Source organism: Ovis aries, chromosome 6 (assembly GCF_016772045.2).
Source record: "Ovis aries strain OAR_USU_Benz2616 breed Rambouillet chromosome 6, ARS-UI_Ramb_v3.0, whole genome shotgun sequence".
In the NCBI taxonomy this organism is placed as follows: domain Eukaryota; kingdom Metazoa; phylum Chordata; class Mammalia; order Artiodactyla; family Bovidae; genus Ovis; species Ovis aries.
The window spans coordinates 84241308-84259214 of NC_056059.1; the positions used below are offsets into that span (position 1 = coordinate 84241308).

The window sequence follows — 17907 nt, forward strand, 5'->3', positions numbered from 1 at the left end:
CAGAATGCTGTCAGAAGTGCTCCTCCAGCCCCCCAAAAACCTTTAGATTCTGAGAATAACTGCAGGTTTAGTTGATCAGAAACTATGAGGTGGTTTAAGATTGAGTAATAAGAAAAAAGTGAAATATATTTAGCAGGACACTTTGTTAAAGTAGGTATTGAAAATGCCCTAAAAATATTTTCTACTTAAATATATATATTGGGTTGGGCAAAAGGGTCCTTCTATTTTTAAGTAAAAATAAAAGATATACTTTTCATTTTCACTTAAAGACTGAAGGAACTTTATTGAACAATGTATTCACCATTTTGCTCTACTACCTTCTGCCATTTTTCAGGCAACTGCATAATTTTATGTTCCCAAAACTTTTTACCTTTTTGAGCAAAGAACTGTTCCAGGTGCCTTTTACAGTCTCCAGGGAACAGTACTTGTTGGAGCTGTTTCATTTTCCAGAAGGACCTTATAATAGAGGACTCCCTTTCAACCCCAGGGCTTCCCTGGTGGCTCAGACAGTGAAGAATCTGCCCACAATGCAGGAGACCCAGGTTCGATCCCTGTGTTGGGAAGATCCCTTGGAGAAGGGCATGGCTACCCACTCCAGTATTCTTGTCTGGGAAATCCCATGGACAGAGGAGCCTGGTGGGCTACAGTCTATGGGGTCACAGAAGCGGACACAACTGAGTGACTAGCACTTTCACTTTCCAACATTATCACATACACAACATCACCTTCTCTGGATGAAGAATGGCCTTTGGTGTGATTGGCGGTAGTTCATTTCACTTGCCCCATAATCTCTTTCATTCCACATTACTGTACAGTATCTACTTTTCACAACTCATCACAATTTGTTTTAAAAATAGAAAGTTTTCACTACAGATTTGCATGCAGAAATGTAATCAAGGTTTTTTTCTCTCCCCTTAACTTATGTGGAACCCAAACATCAATGCAATTAACATAATCAAGCTGGTACAAATGATTTTTTTTTTGTTTTTTATTTTTTTAATTTTAAAATCTTTAATTCTTACATGCGTTCCCAAATATGAACCCCCCTCCCACCTCCCTCCCCATAACATCTCTCTGGGTCATCCCCATGCACCAGCCCCAAGCATGCTGTATCCTGCGTCAGGCATAGACTGGCGATTCAATTCTTACATGATAGTATACATGTTAGAATGCCATTCTCCCAAATCATCCCACCCTCTCCCTCTCTCTCTGAGTCCAAAAGTCCGTTATACACATCTGTGTCTTTTTTCCTGTCTTGCATACAGGGTCGTCATTGCCATCTTCCTAAATTCCATATATATGTGTTAGTATACTGTATTGGTGTTTTTCTTTCTGGCTTACTTCACTCTGTATAATCGGCTCCAGTTTCATCCATCTCATCAGAACTGATTCAAATGAATTCTTTTTAACGGCTGAGTAATACTCCATTGTGTATATGTACCACAGCTTTCTTATCCATTCATCTGCTGATGGACATCTAGGTTGTTTCCATGTCCTGGCTATTATAAACAGTGCTGCGATGAACATTGGGGTACACGTGTCTCTTTCAATTCTGGTTTCCTCGGTGTGTATGCCCAGCAGCGGGATTGCTGGGTCATAAGGTAGTTCTATTTGTAATTTTTTAAGGAATCTCCACACTGTTCTCCATAGTGGCTGTACTAGTTTGCATTCCCACCAACAGTGTAGGAGGGTTCCCTTTTCTCCACACCCTCTCCAGCATTTATTGCTTGCAGATTTTTGGATCACAGACATTCTGACTGGTGTACAAATGATTTTTTAAACTTGATTTGGGTATTTTGAGTATGTCACCTATCTCCTGTGTGATATAATGTTGATTGTTTTCAATTAATGTCTTGATTTGACTGCTATCAACTTCATCTGGTCTACCAGACTGTGTAACATCATCCAACAAGAAATCTCCAGCACAAAGCTTTGCAAATCACTTCTGACATGTTCAGTCACAGCACCTTCTGCATAATGTACCAAATCTGGTTTTTTTTTTTTTGCATTTCAGTTGCATTTTTACCTTTCTTGAACTAATAAAGTATAATACACCAAAAACGCTTTCTTCCATCTTCAATACTGAAATGACTATACAAAAATTTACCAATTTTGATAAGTTTTTTCAAAACACACACTGACAAGACAGCTGTCATAATATCACCTAATAAAACTGTTTTGAATGAACTTAAAGACAACTAAGCGCTACTAGAGCCTTCTTACAAAAAAAAAGAACGAACCTTTTGGTCAACCCAATATAATCATAGCTAGGAGATCATATGGTAAACAGTTTTCACATAAGCAAAATCAAGTTAGCCTTTCTCTCTTCTTCCAAGGGTATAGGACAAAATAGGACTTGAAATCAACATATCAGCTCCTCCTAAGCTGCTCAAAATTGACTATGCATCCCATGTAATAAAATATAAAAAGAAATCCAAAATACATAAAAAGCCTATTGTTCCAAATTCTACCTACATAAAATCTTTCTTCATGATTACATATAGAGAAAAATCCAAACACTTTTAAATGGAGATTATACTATCTTCTATGCAAACATCTCCAAGTATTTAAGAAATTTACTAGAAATGACAGCAATTTATATGTTTTTAAGTGAAGTGAAGCTGCTCAGTCATGTAGTTTCCAACTCTTTGTGACCCCATGGACTGTAGCCTACCAGGCTCCACCATCCATGGAATTTTCTGGGCAAGAGTACTGGAGTGGGTTGCCATTTCCTTCTCCAGGGGATTTTACTGACTCAGGGATTGAACCCAGGTCTCCCACATTATAGGCAGACGCTTTACCATCTGAGCCACCAGGGAAGCCTTATGTATTTTTACGTTCTCTTTAATTTTGAAAAAGGTATCCTGATTTCACGAAAAAATATGGTAAAAAAAAGTCCCACTAAATTCCATTCAAACCACAGCTCTTCAATCACTTCTCCACTGTCTATGCAGTGCAAACATGGATTGTTGTTAATGAGCTTACACTGAAGTAAACATATTCTCTAGATGCTACTGTATCACTAAAGTGAAATGAATTCTTTCATGAGACTCACTCCTGCAATATCAGGAAATTAAATATGTACTCCTATCCAGAAATAAGAGGTATATTTGGTAACAGAGAGCAAAATCATTCTTCGTCACATAAACCAAACCTAAAGCAACCAAGATTTAAATATTATTCAAGCTTTCAGACTATAGTAAAAGAAAGAAAGAAACCCTAATTTTTACTTGAGCGAACTCTTAAAATACATTTTACAAAATTCTGCAAAGACCTAATGGTGTCTTCAACAGACTATCTATACTCCATTACAGGAGAACAACAAATGGGAAAAACATTTGCTTCCATAAGGTTCTTACCTGTATAATGCATCATCAATCTCCACAGATTCTGTTGGCATGCTGGAGAAATTTGTATTTGCACTGAAAAAAGAAAACATAAGGGCAAGTATAGCTATTTAATATTCATATTTTGTAATGTAAAATTCAACTATACATGAAATCAGATTCACCAGGTACTAAAACAGATTTTATAAACCAGACATATGTTTTATTACCACTTTATTTAGATTTTAAAAATTGGTCAAAATTAAATTCATTCACTGCTTGCTCTATGTGTAAATTAGAGCCCATAGTTGTTTTATTCTCAGGTGTTACTTTATCATTGCTGTAATTGCTATAAATATCATTGCTATAATATATATTCTGATGGATTTATATTTTAGCAATACTGAGTGGCCCATAAACCTTCTAAAATATACATACCCAGAATTTAACATATAATGATGATATCTAGGGATTCCCTGGTAGCTCAGCTGATAAAGAATCTACCTGCAATGCAGGAGACCCCAGCTCGATTCCTGGGTCAGGAAAATCCCCTGGGGAAGGGATAGGATACCCACTCCAGTATTCTTGGGCTTCTCCAGTGGCTCAGATGGTAAAGAATCCTCCGACAATGAGGGAAACCTGGGTTCGATCCCTGGTTGGGAAGATACACCGGAGAAGGGAACAGCTATCCACTCCAGCAGTCAAGCAAGACAAAATAATAATAGTTTAGCCGTAAAACAAAGTCAAGGACTTTAGTTGTCTTGCAGATGCTAACATCCCCACCAAGCGGAAGAAGTTAACTGACCAGCAGCAAGCAGACCTCAGATCAGTTGGAACCAGAAGGTTGATGACCAAGGTTCCAAAAACATTACCCTGTTATCTCACCATCAAGCAATTAGAGAACTGAGCATGGATCACATACCCTATAACCCTTTCATTCAGACTGTCTTTAAAAACTCTTCCCTGAAAGCCAATGGAGGAGTTTTTGTCTTTGGAGCATGAGCTGCCGGTTTTCTTTGCTAAATACTACAATAAACTGTACTTTCTTCACTACAACCTGGTGTCAGTAGATTGGCTTTGCTGCACATTCAGTGAGTGGACCCAAGTTTGGCAACACTATCAACTAAATGGTCTCCTTCTGCTCAGGTGGCTCACTGCCCTATTTTTTCCAAATCACATATCCTTAACTATTTATCAGCTGCCTTTCCCCATAGAATGTGTGCTCCATTAAGAATTTACTACTATATTTCAAATCTCTAAAACAGTACTTGGCATTTAATAACAAGAACAAACATTGTGTCACAGTGTTTTAAGTGTTTACTAACTCAGTTAACCCTTTCAACAACTTTATGAGATAGACACTATTACTATACCCACTGAACAGAGGGAAAAACCTGAGGTTGACAGAGATTAACTTAAATAACCTGCCCAAGGTCATGGAGCAGGTAAATGGCAAGCCCTGAAACTAATCAGTCTAGTTCCTTACAACCACACTATATTGTCTACTACCTCTCACAGTGGGGGTTTCCAAGCTGGCTCAGTGGTAAAGAATCCACCTGCCAATTAAGGAGACACAGGTTCCATCCCTGGGTCTGGAAGATCTCTTGGAGTAGGAAATGGCAACCCACTACAGTATTCTTGCCTGGACAATTTCATGGACTGGCAGGCTACAGTCCATGGGTTCAGTTGGAGACGACTGAACACACACACACACACACACACACACACACACACACACACACACACACACAGAGACCTCTCATAGAGGGCATGAAGATAGCACTAAAAAAAATCTGTTAAATGAATTTTAAAAATTAAAAAACTGTGATGTTGGAAAAGTCTCTTGGGAGTCTCTTGGACTACAAAGAGATCAAACCAGTCAATCCAAAAGGAAATCAACCCTGAATATTCATTGGAAGGACTGATGCTGAAGCTAAAGCTCCAATACTTTGGCCACCTGATGTGAAGAGCCAACTCATTAGAAAAGACCCTGATGCTGGGAAAGAGTGAAGGCAGGAGGAGAAGGGGATGACAGAGGATGAGATGGTTGGATGGTATTACCGACTCAACGGACATTAGTTTGAGCAAGCTCCAGGAGTTGGTGATGGACAGGAAAGCCTGGCATGCTGCAGTCCATAGGGTCGCAAAGAGTCGAATGTGACTGAGCAACTGAACTGAACTGAAACATACTAGTATGACAAGATACAGAGTGAGATATCCATCACTGCAGCTCATTTCAATTTTTTCACAGTGTGGCATAGAAAGAAAAATGATAATTGGGAAACATAGATGGTTCATGAGCAGAGGGAACTGCCAGGACTGAGCTAAAATCAATACCATCTTGGCAAAAGTGTAATTCATTCTAGGTTTGGGGAAGTTCTATATATCAGTTTCAGGATTCTAAAAACAACATGATAACACAAAATTCAGTTTCAAGATCCAATTTTCTAGGCCTGGTATATTGATATATAGGTAAAGAATTTGAAAATATATCATCAAAAATGTTATTATTTCTCTTATCATTGTGATATCACCTTCCAGCTAACTAATAAAAACACATACACAACATACCCTGGCACTCTAACAAAATACAAAACTCAAGAAAAAGTCTTGTTACAACTTTCTTACAGTTAGTACACTCTCTCTAGCTGTCTTCCTTGAATGGAGAGCAACAGTCTAAGATGGTAAAGCTCTTAAGTAAAAATGAGAAGAGCTACATTCTAACTAGTTCTGTCACTTAATGATTATGACTGACACCCACTTTTCAGAAAGTGCTGCCTTACTGGAATCTTTCAAATATCATTCTTCTGATAAGGTCTTAAATGGCAAACGAAAATGCTTTAAATAAGAGGAGGTTTTATTTATATTGCATAATATCCCCCACGTAAGTCTAGCAGTGCTGGCAATGGCAGGCAATACCATGGTATCAAAGCACCCTTTCAGTCTAAGGTTGGTGAAAAAGCTATAGGCTTGTGAACATTCATATTAGCTCAAAATCAAATATCCACCACCTCTATCTTCGGCACATCATATTCTGGTAGTGGGCAGAATGTAACTATCCGCTTTATTAATTATGAAATGACAAACAGGAACTACACAAACGTTTCCCCTCTATTTCTGCAGGAATGAAAAAGATGTGAACCTCAACACCAACTGCGAAATAAGAATGGGTAACTCGTGGTTTTTTCCCCTGCGTTTCTTTTTTTCTCTCTCTTGTTTTAAAGGGCAATCAACAGGCCTCAGGGTGTTCTGACTACCACTGATTCATTATTACCGAGTTCCCTCTGGTAACAGTTTTGAAAGGAGAATCTCAGCATAGGATCGTGCACCATGGAGCTCAGCTTTCATTTTATCGAAAGGAAGGAAGGTGTCCGGCACCGGGGCAGGGAAGCTCGCACCGAAAGCCCCTCCCTCCCTCCCTCCTACGTCCGGTGACTGGAAGGAAGAAGGATGGCAGACCCCAACCAGAACCGAGAAAGCGACGAAAGGGGCGACCAGTGGATTTCCTCCTCAGCAAAGCCGGGAGTCGCACAGGCCGGAGCCCACGCCGCCACACCTACCCTGCGCGCTACTCTCGCCGCCCAAGGCCGGCTCTGCCCTGCCCCGCGGCCTCTCGCGCGCTCCCTGCTCGCCCGAGTGGGAGATGCAGAAAGTCGGACCCCTGGTCCTGCCCGCAATGCCTCACTTCGCGCCCACATTCTTTTTCTCACCGGCTGGTCCTCCAGGAGGAGCAAGATGCCTCTTCCCCCGGACGTGCTGCCTCCGGCTGGGATTCCTCCATCGCCTCCAGAGACGCAGCCGCAGCTGCCTAGTGGGAGGCAGGGAAGAGGGCGGGACCGCGAGGTCAAGGGGCGGGTAATGACGTCACAGGAGGGGGCAGGCCTGACAAGCCAACAGCCAGGCGGCGCCTTCCCGTCAACCCCAGGGCCGTCCTGGCTTCCGGTTTGGGTGTGGTCCGGGAGTGGATTTTGCCGCAGGTAGTTGAAGTGCGCAGGGGTGTACGGATGTGTGTGTGTGTCAGTGTGTGGTGGGGCTGTGGGAATTGGGAACGGGGAGTGTGTGTGTGTGTCTGTCTGTCTGTCTGTCTCTCTGTCTCTCTGTCAGAGCGTTACCGTCTGACCCATCAGTGAACCCTGAAGTGGCACTGTAGCGACTTGGTTCTGACGGATTTAAGCTGAACCAAAACTCATCGCAAGCCAAACACAGGATTTCAATGGCTAGCGAAGTAAGATTGCATAGGAAAATCCTTAAGAGTTTTACGGCAAGAAGAAACGCTTCATTTTATTGAAAATAGAAAAAACCGAAACGCTAGTAATAAGTAGCTCCGGATTTCCAGTCTGGAATTCCATTTTAAGACGTTATACGTGTAACATCTAATTTTGGATGTCTATTACGTGTCAAGCACTGTCACAGATTTGGTAGAATCACGTGATTTTCTTGAACGATGAATGGCATATGTCATCCAGGTGGCCCTTAGTTTGTGAGTGAGGGACAAATTTACAATCAATTTAAGTGACTTGTCAGATTAAGTACCAAAATATACGTCTAAGAATCTCTCAACTAATTTTTTTTTTTTTTGAAGCTACAGAGTGAAAGTAGACGGGGAATATGTCTACAAACTCCTTTTCTGAAGTTCTGGAGTTAGAGGCTGTTTCACATAACTTAGGTCATCTAGCCAAGAATGGGATATTTCAGTTTTAATGAAAGATTTCAAAGAGCAAGGGTTTTTTTTTTTTTTTTGGTTTGTTTGACAATCTATGATTTTAGAGAAAAGAGTTCTTTGTGAGTGAAAAAAGTAGCAGTTACTTGAAGTGGATTCTTTTGGTGATGCTTTACAGCATGTTATTGGGAGAAATAGTATTTTCTGTTAACTTTACAGCTGGCTTTATCTGTCTTTATGCCTGATGAATGGCAAAGCAGATGTTTACTTTTCTTAGTTCAGGCTCATGTTTCTTTCTCTCAGGTTTCAGGAAAACTCTTCCAGGACTAGAACGCTCCTTTCTTGCTTTAGTGGAGTGCTGAAAAGTATGGTGGCTGATTTCTATAATTTCCATCATTTCTGTTGTCCCTGTGTTGCACATGTGTTTATATGTATTGTGTATGTTTGTATGTTTGAATACTAAAAAGCCTCTTGATGAAAATCAAAGAGGAGAGTGAAAAAGTTGGCTTAAAGCTCAATATTCAGAAAACTAAGATCATGGCATCTGGTCCCATTGTTGTAGGAAGGAGGACACCTTCCAGGGCCTGAAACTGGGCTCTTGTCTAACACTCATTTGTTGCAGGAAGGAGGACCCCTTCCAGGGCCCAAAACTAGGCTCTTGTCTAACACGTGGAAGTGAATTGTCCGAGGAGACACATGTGCTGACAAAGCCAGAGATTTTATTGGGAAAGGGCACCCAGGTGGAGAGCAGTACAGTAAGGGAACCCAGGAGCACTGCTCTGCCATGTGTTTCGCAATGTTGGGTTTTATGGTGATGGGATTAGTTTCCAGGTGGCTTTCCTGGTGGTGCACGCATCACTCAGCCAAGACGGATGTTAGCGAGAGGGATTCTGGGAAGTGGATGGATATGCGGTGTCTCCTTTCAACCTTTCCCGGACTCTTCCCGTTGGCGGTGGCTTCTTAGTTCTGTATTCCTTATCAAGATCTCCTGTCATAAAACAACTTATGCAAATAGTTACTATGGTGCCTGGCCAGGGTGGGTGGTTTCAATCAGTGTGCTTCCTCTAACACCATCACTTCACTGTTTCCCAATAGATGGGGAAACAGTGGAAACAGTGTCAGACTTTATTTTGGGGGGCTACAAAATCACTGCAGATGGTGACTGCAGCCATGAAATTAAAAGACGCTTACTCCTTGGAAGGAAAGTTATGACCAACCTAGATAGCATATTCAAAAGCAGAGACATTACTTTCCCAGCAAAGGTCTGTCTAGTCAAGGCTATGGTTTTTCCAGTGGTCATGTATGGATGTGAGAGTTGGACTGTGAAGAAAGCTGAGCGCCTAAGAATGATGCTTTTAAACTGTGGTGTTGGAGAAGACTCTTGAGAGTCCCTTGGACTGCAAGGAGATCCAACCAGTCCATTCTAAAGGAGATCAGTCCTGGGTGTTCTTTGGAAGGACTGATACTAAAGCTGAAACTCCAGTACTTTGGCCACCTCATGTGAAGAGTTGACTCATTGGAAAAGACTGATGCTGGGAGGGATTGGGGCAGGAGGAGAAGGGGACAACAAAGGATAAGATGGCTGGATGCCATCACCGACTCTTTGGACATGAGTTTGAGTGAACTCCGGGAGTTGGTGATGGACAGGGAGGCCTGGCGTGCTGTGATTCATGGGGTCGCAAAGAGGCAGACGTGACTGAGCGACTGAACTGAACTGAATAGGGCGTAGTACAATAGCTTTGTTTTAAAATCTTTATTTGGGATAATTTTAGATTTACAGAAAATTCGCAAAGGTAAAACAATTTCTGTGTATGCTTCACTCAGTTTCTTCTAATGATAACATCTTACATAACTGTGGTCCATTTGTCAAGGCTGAGAAATTAATATTGGTACAATACTATTAACTAGCTACATACTTTATTTGGATTTCACCAGTTTTTCACTAATGTCCTCTTTTTGGTATGTGTCCAATCCAGGATATGATACATTTAGAATTGCCCTGTCTTGCTCATCATGTAAGTGTACATTTTAATGAATATCTTCATGAAATTTTATGTGCAAATTAGATTTCTGAAATACTTTATATCATAAATTATAAAGATAATAACATCTGTATTATGTTTTATAATTATAGAGGCTATTTACATGTATTTTCCACTTCATCAGAGAAGGCAATGGCAACCCACTGCAGTACTCTTGCCTGGAAAATCCCATGGATGGAGGAGCCTGGTAGGCTGCAGTCCATGGGGTCACTAGGAGTCAGACACGACTGAGCGACTTCACTTTCACTTTTTACTTTCACGCATTGGAGAAGGAAATGGCAACCCACTCCAGTGTTCTTGCCTGGAGAATCCCAGGGACAGGGGAGCCTTGGTGGGCTGCCGTCTATGGGGTCGCACAGAGTCGGACATGACTGAAGTGACTTAGCAGTAGCAGCAGTAGCAGTCCACTTCATACTCCTAAATTATTGACTATTAGCTCGGAAACGATACTGAGCTGTCACCTAAATATACAATGCCATTGCTTTACAGAGGATGACTTAAAAAGATGAAGAGCTTAAATGTTTTGGATAAATTCACATCATTATAGATACAGAGCCATGACTAGTTTCATCCCTTGTTGTGTATTTCTCTAATATATTACACCCAGATGCCCCAAATTGGAACATCTGTTCCATGACTGTCATAAAGACTAGGAAGTACTGAGTCCTGAGGTCAGGCCTGCATGAACATGGTTGGAAAGCAGCCAACCTATTGAGTTTTGGAGCAGACTTCACTGTCCAAAGCTGCTGCAGTAACATTTGAATTTTCTTCAAGCTGGCCATTTGAAAGAACTCGAGGGAATTCTTTTGTGAAGGAAATAAACCTTTCCAAAATGTGAATAATTATCCTCTTAAGTGGTCTATGGATTGGGATATATGCATGTAACATTTTCCTGAAATATATATATTTTTAGTTGCCCATACAACAGTACAAAGACAAATCACTGTAGATTAACAATTGAAATAAAAATTTCCAAGACACTTTATTATTTCATTTATCGACTTATGCATCAGTGACTAGAGATCAGTTCAGTCGCTCAGTCATGTCTGACTCTTTGCAACCCCACGGACTGCAGCACACTAGGCTTTCCTGTCCAACACCAACTCCAGGAGCTTACTCAAACTCATCCATCAAGTCGGTGATGCTCTCCAACCATCTCATCCTCTGCCGTCCCCTTCTCCTCCTGCCTTCAGTCTTTTCCAGCATCGGGGTCTTTTCCAGTGAGTCAGCTCTTCCCATCAGGTGGCCAAAGTATTGGAGTTTCAGCTTCAGCATCAGTCCTTCCAATGGATATTCAGGACTGATTTCTTTAAGGATTGTCTGATTGGATCTCCTTACAGTCCAAGGGACTCTCGAGAGTCTTCTCCAACGCCACAGTTCAAAAGCATCAATTCTTCAGTGCTCAGCTTTCTTTATAGGCCACTTCTCACATCCTTACATGACTACTGGAAAAACTATAGCTTTGACTAGACAGACCTTTGTTGGCAAAGTAATATCTCTGCTTTTTAATATGCTGTCTAGGTTGATCATAGCTTTCGTTCTAAGGAGCAAACGTCTTTTAATTTTATGGCTGCAGTCACCATGTGCAGTGATTTTGGAGCCCCCCAAAATAAAGTCTGTCACTGTTTCTATTGATTCTCTATTTGCCATGAAGTGATGGGACCAAATGCCATAATCTTAATTTTCTGATCTCGAATTTTAACCCACTTTTTCAGTAAATAGAGATAAAATATAATAAATCATGCTCCTAAGTTTAACCTTCTTCTAATATTGGTGGAAAACAGATAATAAATCTGAAAATCCCTAAGTGTGACTTTGTATTTTTGTGGCTTTCTAGGCAATATGCTGTAAATGCATTAGAATATGCCCTAATTCGTGATAAAGATGCTTCAATCCCTTTATGAGGGAAGCTGTTCAGCGCCCTATTCCAGAGATCCAAATTCAACCAGTCACTATTCACCATAGACACAAACTACTGAATTTCACCTCTTTGTCTTGACTGAAACAATATTCAGATCATCTCCCTTCCCATGGGTGGCTTGTTTTCTAGTCTTTAGTTTGACAACCAGCACCTCTAGCTGGTTTGTATAGCCAAAGCTATGGTTTTTTCCAGTAGTTTTTGTACAGATGTGTGATGTTGCTCAGAAGACTGAGCACTGAAGAACTAATGCTTTCGAATTGAGGTTCTGGGGAAGACTTGAGAGTCCCTTGGACTGCAATGAGATCAAACCAGTCACTCATAATGGAAATCAACCCAGAGTATTCATTGGAAGGACTGATGCTTAAGCTGAAGCTCCAATACTGTGGCAGACTCTTTAGAAAAGGCCCTCTGGAAAAGATTGAGGGCAGGAGGGGAAAAGTGTGGCAGAGGATGAGGTGGTTAGATAGCATCACCAGTTCAATGAACCTGAATGTGAACAAAGGTCGGGAGATAGTGAAGGACAGAGGAGGCTGGCATGTTGCAGTCCATGAGGTTGTAAAGAGTCTGACAGACATAGTGACTGAGCAACAACAACAAAACCTGTAGCTTGGGGGCATCAACCTTCAGCACACAGCAGGATCTCCTGGCCTGCAGGTTAAAGCAGATTGTAGCATTTCTGCTTCGCTATGCTTGGTTGAGGGGCTGAGCATTCACTTTTCTAAAAAGTTCCCTGGTGATATCTCTTCTGCTAGACCTAGGCCTTTGGTTTGAAAGTGCCTTGCATTGCTCAGTCGCTTCCTCTAACTCATTCTGTGGGCTACCTCTAAACCTTTTTTCAGTACAGCTTTCCTTATTGAATTCTGAGCTGTACTTATCTTTGCATTAGTCTTTTGTTTCTATTGCTTGGTTTATTTGCAGTCCCATTCCTCTTGGGTCTGATGTCATTTTGTGCTCTGGATCCTACCTTTCCTTAGACATGCCTTATGTTTACCATTGGAAGGGTCACAGGGTTGGTTAACTCATAACAAGCACTAGAACAGAAAATGTTTGTAATTGGGCTTTTTTTTAAAAGCAAAGGTAACTGGAATATATGTGGACAGAGGGAGTAGGTATGGAAACAGAGAAGAAGTTGGTTGGAAGTCTGTCGTATAGATATGAATGGCATCATAAAATTTGAGGGAAGTGTTGATGGAGAATAGAATCCTGTTGAAATATGGTTAAAGCTTATTGCATATTGGTTGCTTGTTTTCAGGGTTTCAACACAAATGTAAATAGTTCCATTAGCTCATATAAAAGCAGAATCATAATGCTGTATAGTAGATGAAGACTTTAGTGACAGCTAAGAAAAACTAAGTTGGGTAAATGAACTCTGTTCCTATAATCAACTATCAGCAGAAATGTGAAATAGAAACTGGCATTACAAACAATCAGCAGAAATCCAAGAAAGCCTGAACCTACACTTTGGTCAGCTAGCTTCTGAACCCTGTCCAACACTAGCTCATTGATTTTCTTTTCAGTGGTGTAGTGCCTAGGGGCATAGGTATTTGCAACATCTTCTTTGCCCATGGTGTCATTCTAGAGATACCTTCATCACTTACAATCCATTGTAGGTCTAGAAACATTCATGTGGGGACATACTTAACAACACTAATCTCACTGAAGAAGGTATTGAAGGAGTCATCTCTCACATTCCTCTTTTCACTGGGCTTTGGGTGGAGGCTGGATTTTATATTCCAGCAAGTAGAGCTCCCAGCAGCTCTTTTCTAATCTGTACAATAACCCTCACCAGTGCAGTTAGGGAAGCTTTAATGCTAGATGATTTAATGCTTTAATGATAAAGATAGGAAGCAAAGGTGTGGAAATACATACTGAGTCTAGGTTATCATCTCCAATAAGACAGGAAGAGAGAGATCTATCTTTAATAGTGAAATTTGATGGTTTTAGGATAAACATACTCTAAAGATTCTTTATTACCAATTAAGATAATATTAAATAGCAACAACAATGACGGATTACTCCCATGAATCCTCATCCCTCTGCTGGTAAGATTTCATATTTAGTTCCAAATGTTGGGCAATTCTGGATGAAGGGGATAGGCAAGAAATAGATTTGCCTACCACCAAGCTCCCTTTGATAGTGGAGGACAGAGGAGCCTGGCATGAGAGTGGGACAGGACTTAGCAACTGAACAACAGGTTCACCTTGGCTGTATCCCAAAGCTATCCATGGTCATTCCACCACCACCTCATCTGATAAAGGAATGTGATAGAGGGGAAGTAAAAGTGAAAAGAGGTCTTAGCTCATTACAATTATATCTTATTTTTGTGATTCTATAAAAGCATATAACCATAGGAAGACTTCTTTTCCAGGGCTCATGAGGGGGATGAACGAGGAGATTTGAAGTAAAGTTTCATTAGTTTCCTAGGAAATCCACTTCAGGTTGCCACATTTTAAAATTATTAATTTACTTGACAATTATTATCTTGATCTGAAATGATTGTTAGAATTTTAAAAACTCATGTGAATTTCTTATTCAATGGACTAGTTATGAGAGAAAATCAGTAATTAGGTAGAAGCTACCTTCTATGCATCAGATGAAGATTCCAGCCACTAGAGTGTAGACACTTGGATTTTTTTTTTCCCTATTTCGTTGTTTAGTGTTTATTTTGTTTTTATTTTAATTGGAGACTAATTACTTTACAATATTGTAGTGGTTTTTGCCGTACATTGACATGAATCAGCCATGGGTGTACATGTGTTCCCCATCCTGAACCCCCCCCCCCCTTCCACGTCCTTCCCCATCCCATCCCTCAGGGTCATCCCAGTGCACCAATCCTGAGCACCCTGTCTCATGCATTGATCCTGAACTGGTGATCTAGTTCACATATGATAATATACATGTTTCAGTGCTATCTTCTCAAACCATTCCACCCTCGCCTTCTCCTACAGAGTCCAAAAGTCTGTTCTTTACATCTGTGTTTCTTTTGCTGTCTCACATATAGGGTCATTGTTACCATCTTTCTAAAGTCCATATATATGTGTTAGTCTACTGTATTGGTGTTTTTCTTTCTGACTTACTTCTCTGTATAATAGGCTCCAGTTTCATTCACCTCATTAGAACTGATTCAAATACATTCTTTTTAATAGCTGAGTAATATTCCATTATGTATACGTACCACAGCTTTCTTATCCGTTTGTCTGCTGATGGACATCTAGGTTGCTTCCATGTCCTGGCTATTGTAAACAGTGCTGTGATGAACATTGGGGTACACGTGTCTTCAATTCTGGTTTGCTCAGTGTGTATGCCCAGCAGTGGGATTGCTGGGTCGTATGGCAGTTCTATTTCCAGTTTTTTAAGGAATCTCCACACAGTTCTCCATAGTGGTTGTACTAGTTTGCATTCGCACCAACAGTGTAAAAGAATTCCCTTTTCTCCGTACCCACTCCAATGTTTATTGTTTGTAGACTTTTTGATAGCAGTCATTCTGACTGGCGTGAAATGGTACCTCATTATGGTTTTGATTTGCATTTCTCTGACAATGAGTGATGTTGAACATCTTTTCATGTGTTTGTTAGCCATCGGTATGTCTTCTTTGGAGAAATGTCTGTTTAGTTCTTTGACCCATTTATTGATTGGGTCATTTGTTTTTCTGGAATTGAGCTGCAGAAGCTGCTTGTATATTTTTGAGATTAATTCTTTGTCAGTTGTTTTGTTTGCTATTATTTCCCCCCATTCTGAAGGCTGTCTTTTCATGTTGCTTATAGTTTCCTTTGTTGTGCAAAAGTTTTTAAGTTTAATTAGGTCCCATTTGTTTATTTTTGCTTTTATTTCCATTACTCCAGGAGGTGGGTCATAGAGGATCCTGCTGTGATTATGTCGGAGAGTGTTTTGCCTATGTTTTCCTCTAGAAGTTTTATAGTTTCTGGTCTTACGTTTAGAGCTTTAATCCATTTTGAGTTTATTTTTGTGTATGGTGTTAGAAAGTGTTCTAGTTTCATTCTTTTACAAGTGGTTGACCAGTTTTCCCAGCACCGGTTGTTAAAGAGATTGTCTTTTCTCCATTGTATAATCTTGCCACCTTTGTCAAAGATAAGGTGTCCATAGGTGTGTGGATTTATCTCTGGGGTTTCTATTTTGTTCCATTGATCTATATTTCTGTCTTTGTGCCAGTACCATACTGTCTTGATGACTGTAGCTTTGTAGTAGAGCCTGAAGTCAGGCAAGTTGATTCCTCCAGTTCCATTCTTCTTTCTCAAGATTGCTTTGGCTATTTGAGGTTGTTTGTATTTCCAAACAAATTGTGAAATTATTTGTTCTAGTTCTTTGAAAAATACCATTGGTAGCTTGATAGGGATTGCATTGAACCTATAGATTGCTTTGGGTAGTATACCCATTTTCACTATGTTGATTCTTCCGATCCATGAACATGGTACATTTCTCCATCTATTTGTATCATCTTTGATTTCTTTCATCAGTGTTTTATAGTTTTCTATATATAGGTCTTTTCTTTCTTTAGGTAAATTTATTCTTAAGTATTTTATTCTTTTCGTTGCAATGGTGAATGGAATTGTTTCCTTAATTTCTCTTTCTGTTCTCTCATTATTAGTGTATAGGAATGCAAAGGATTTCTGTATGTTAATTTACTATATTCATTGATTAGCTCTAGTAATTTTGTGGTGGAGTCTTAGGGTTTTCTATGTAGAGGATCATTTCATCTGCAAACAGTGAGAGTTTTACTTCTTCTTTTCCAATGTGGATTCCTTTTATTTCTTTTTCTTCTCTGATTGCTGTGGCTAAAACTTCCAAAACTATGTTGAATAGTAGTGGTGAGAGTGGGCATCCTTGTCTTGTTCCTGACTTTAGGGGAAATACTTTCAATTTTTCACCATTGAGGATAATGTTTGCTATGGGTTTGTCATGTATGGCTGTTATTATGTTGAGGTATGTTCCTTCTATTCCTGCTTTCTGGAGGGTTTTTATCATAAATCGATGTTGAATTTTTTCAAAGGCTTTCTCAGCATCTATTGAGATAATCATATGGTTTTTATCTTTCAATTTGTTAATGTGGTGTATCATATTGATTGATTGGTGAATGTTAAAGAATCCTTGCATCTCTGGGATAAAGCCCACTTGGTCATGATGTATGATCTTTTTAGTATGTTGTTGGGTTCTGTTTGCTAGAATTTTGTGAAGGATTTTTGCATGTTAAGAATTTTGTTAAGGATTTCTGCATGTTAAGGATTTTGGCCTGTAGTTTTCTTTTTTTGTGGCATCTTTGTCTGATTTTGGTATTAGGATGATGGTGGCCCTGTAGAATGAGTTTAGAAGTTTACCTTCCTCTGCAATTTTCTGGAAGAGTTTGAGTAGAATAGGTGTTAGCTCTTCTGTAAATTTTTGGTAGAATTCAGCTGTGAAGGCATCAGGTCCTGGGCTTTTGTTTGCTGGAAGATTTCTGATTACAGTTTCGATTTCTGTGCTTGTGATGGGTCTGTTAAGATTTTCTATTTCTTCCTGGTTCAGTTTTGGAAAGTTATATTTTTCTTAGAATTTTTCCATTTCTTCCAAGTTGTCCATTTTATTGGCATATAGTTGCTGATAGTAGTCTCTTATCATCCTTTGTATTTCTGTGTTGTCTGTTGTGATTTCTCCATTTTCATTTCTAATTTTGTTGATTTGATTCTTCTCCCTTTTTTCCTGGATAAGTCTGGGTAATGGTTTGTGTATTTTGTGGTATGTTTTCAAAGAACCAGCTTTAGCTTTGTTGATTGTTACTATGGTCTCCTTTGTTTCTTTTTCATTTATTTCTGCCCTGATTTTTATGATTTCTTTCCTTCTGCTAACCCTGGAGAGCTTCATTTTTTCTTTCTCTAGTTGCTTTAGGTGTAGAGTAAGGTTATTAATTTGATTTTTTCTCTTGTTTCTTGAGGTAACCTTGTATTGCTATGAACCTTCCTCTTT

General features: G+C 39.9%; 1 protein-coding gene and 1 long non-coding RNA gene across 5 annotated transcripts in view; one reads left to right on the forward strand and one right to left on the reverse strand.

Moving 5' to 3' along the window:
- UBA6 (ubiquitin like modifier activating enzyme 6) overlaps positions 1-7136 on the reverse strand; it is a 95972-nt gene extending 88836 nt beyond the window's left edge. For all 3 annotated transcript variants that reach the window (XM_042251465.1, XM_004009863.5, XM_060417149.1), the window contains exons 1-2: positions 7037-7136; positions 3360-3422 (exon numbers count right to left, since the gene is read on the reverse strand). In XM_042251465.1, the coding sequence (XP_042107399.1) occupies positions 3360-3422; positions 7037-7107 (134 nt within the window). In that variant the 5' untranslated portion in view covers positions 7108-7136. The remainder of the gene's footprint in view (positions 1-3359; positions 3423-7036) is intronic.
- Positions 7137-7249: 113 nt separating this feature from the next.
- Positions 7250-17907, forward strand: part of LOC106990528 (uncharacterized) — an 84102-nt gene continuing 73444 nt past the window's right edge. For both annotated transcript variants that reach the window (XR_009601053.1, XR_001434841.4), the window contains exon 1: positions 7250-7303. This is a non-coding gene — a long non-coding RNA (uncharacterized LOC106990528). The remainder of the gene's footprint in view (positions 7304-17907) is intronic.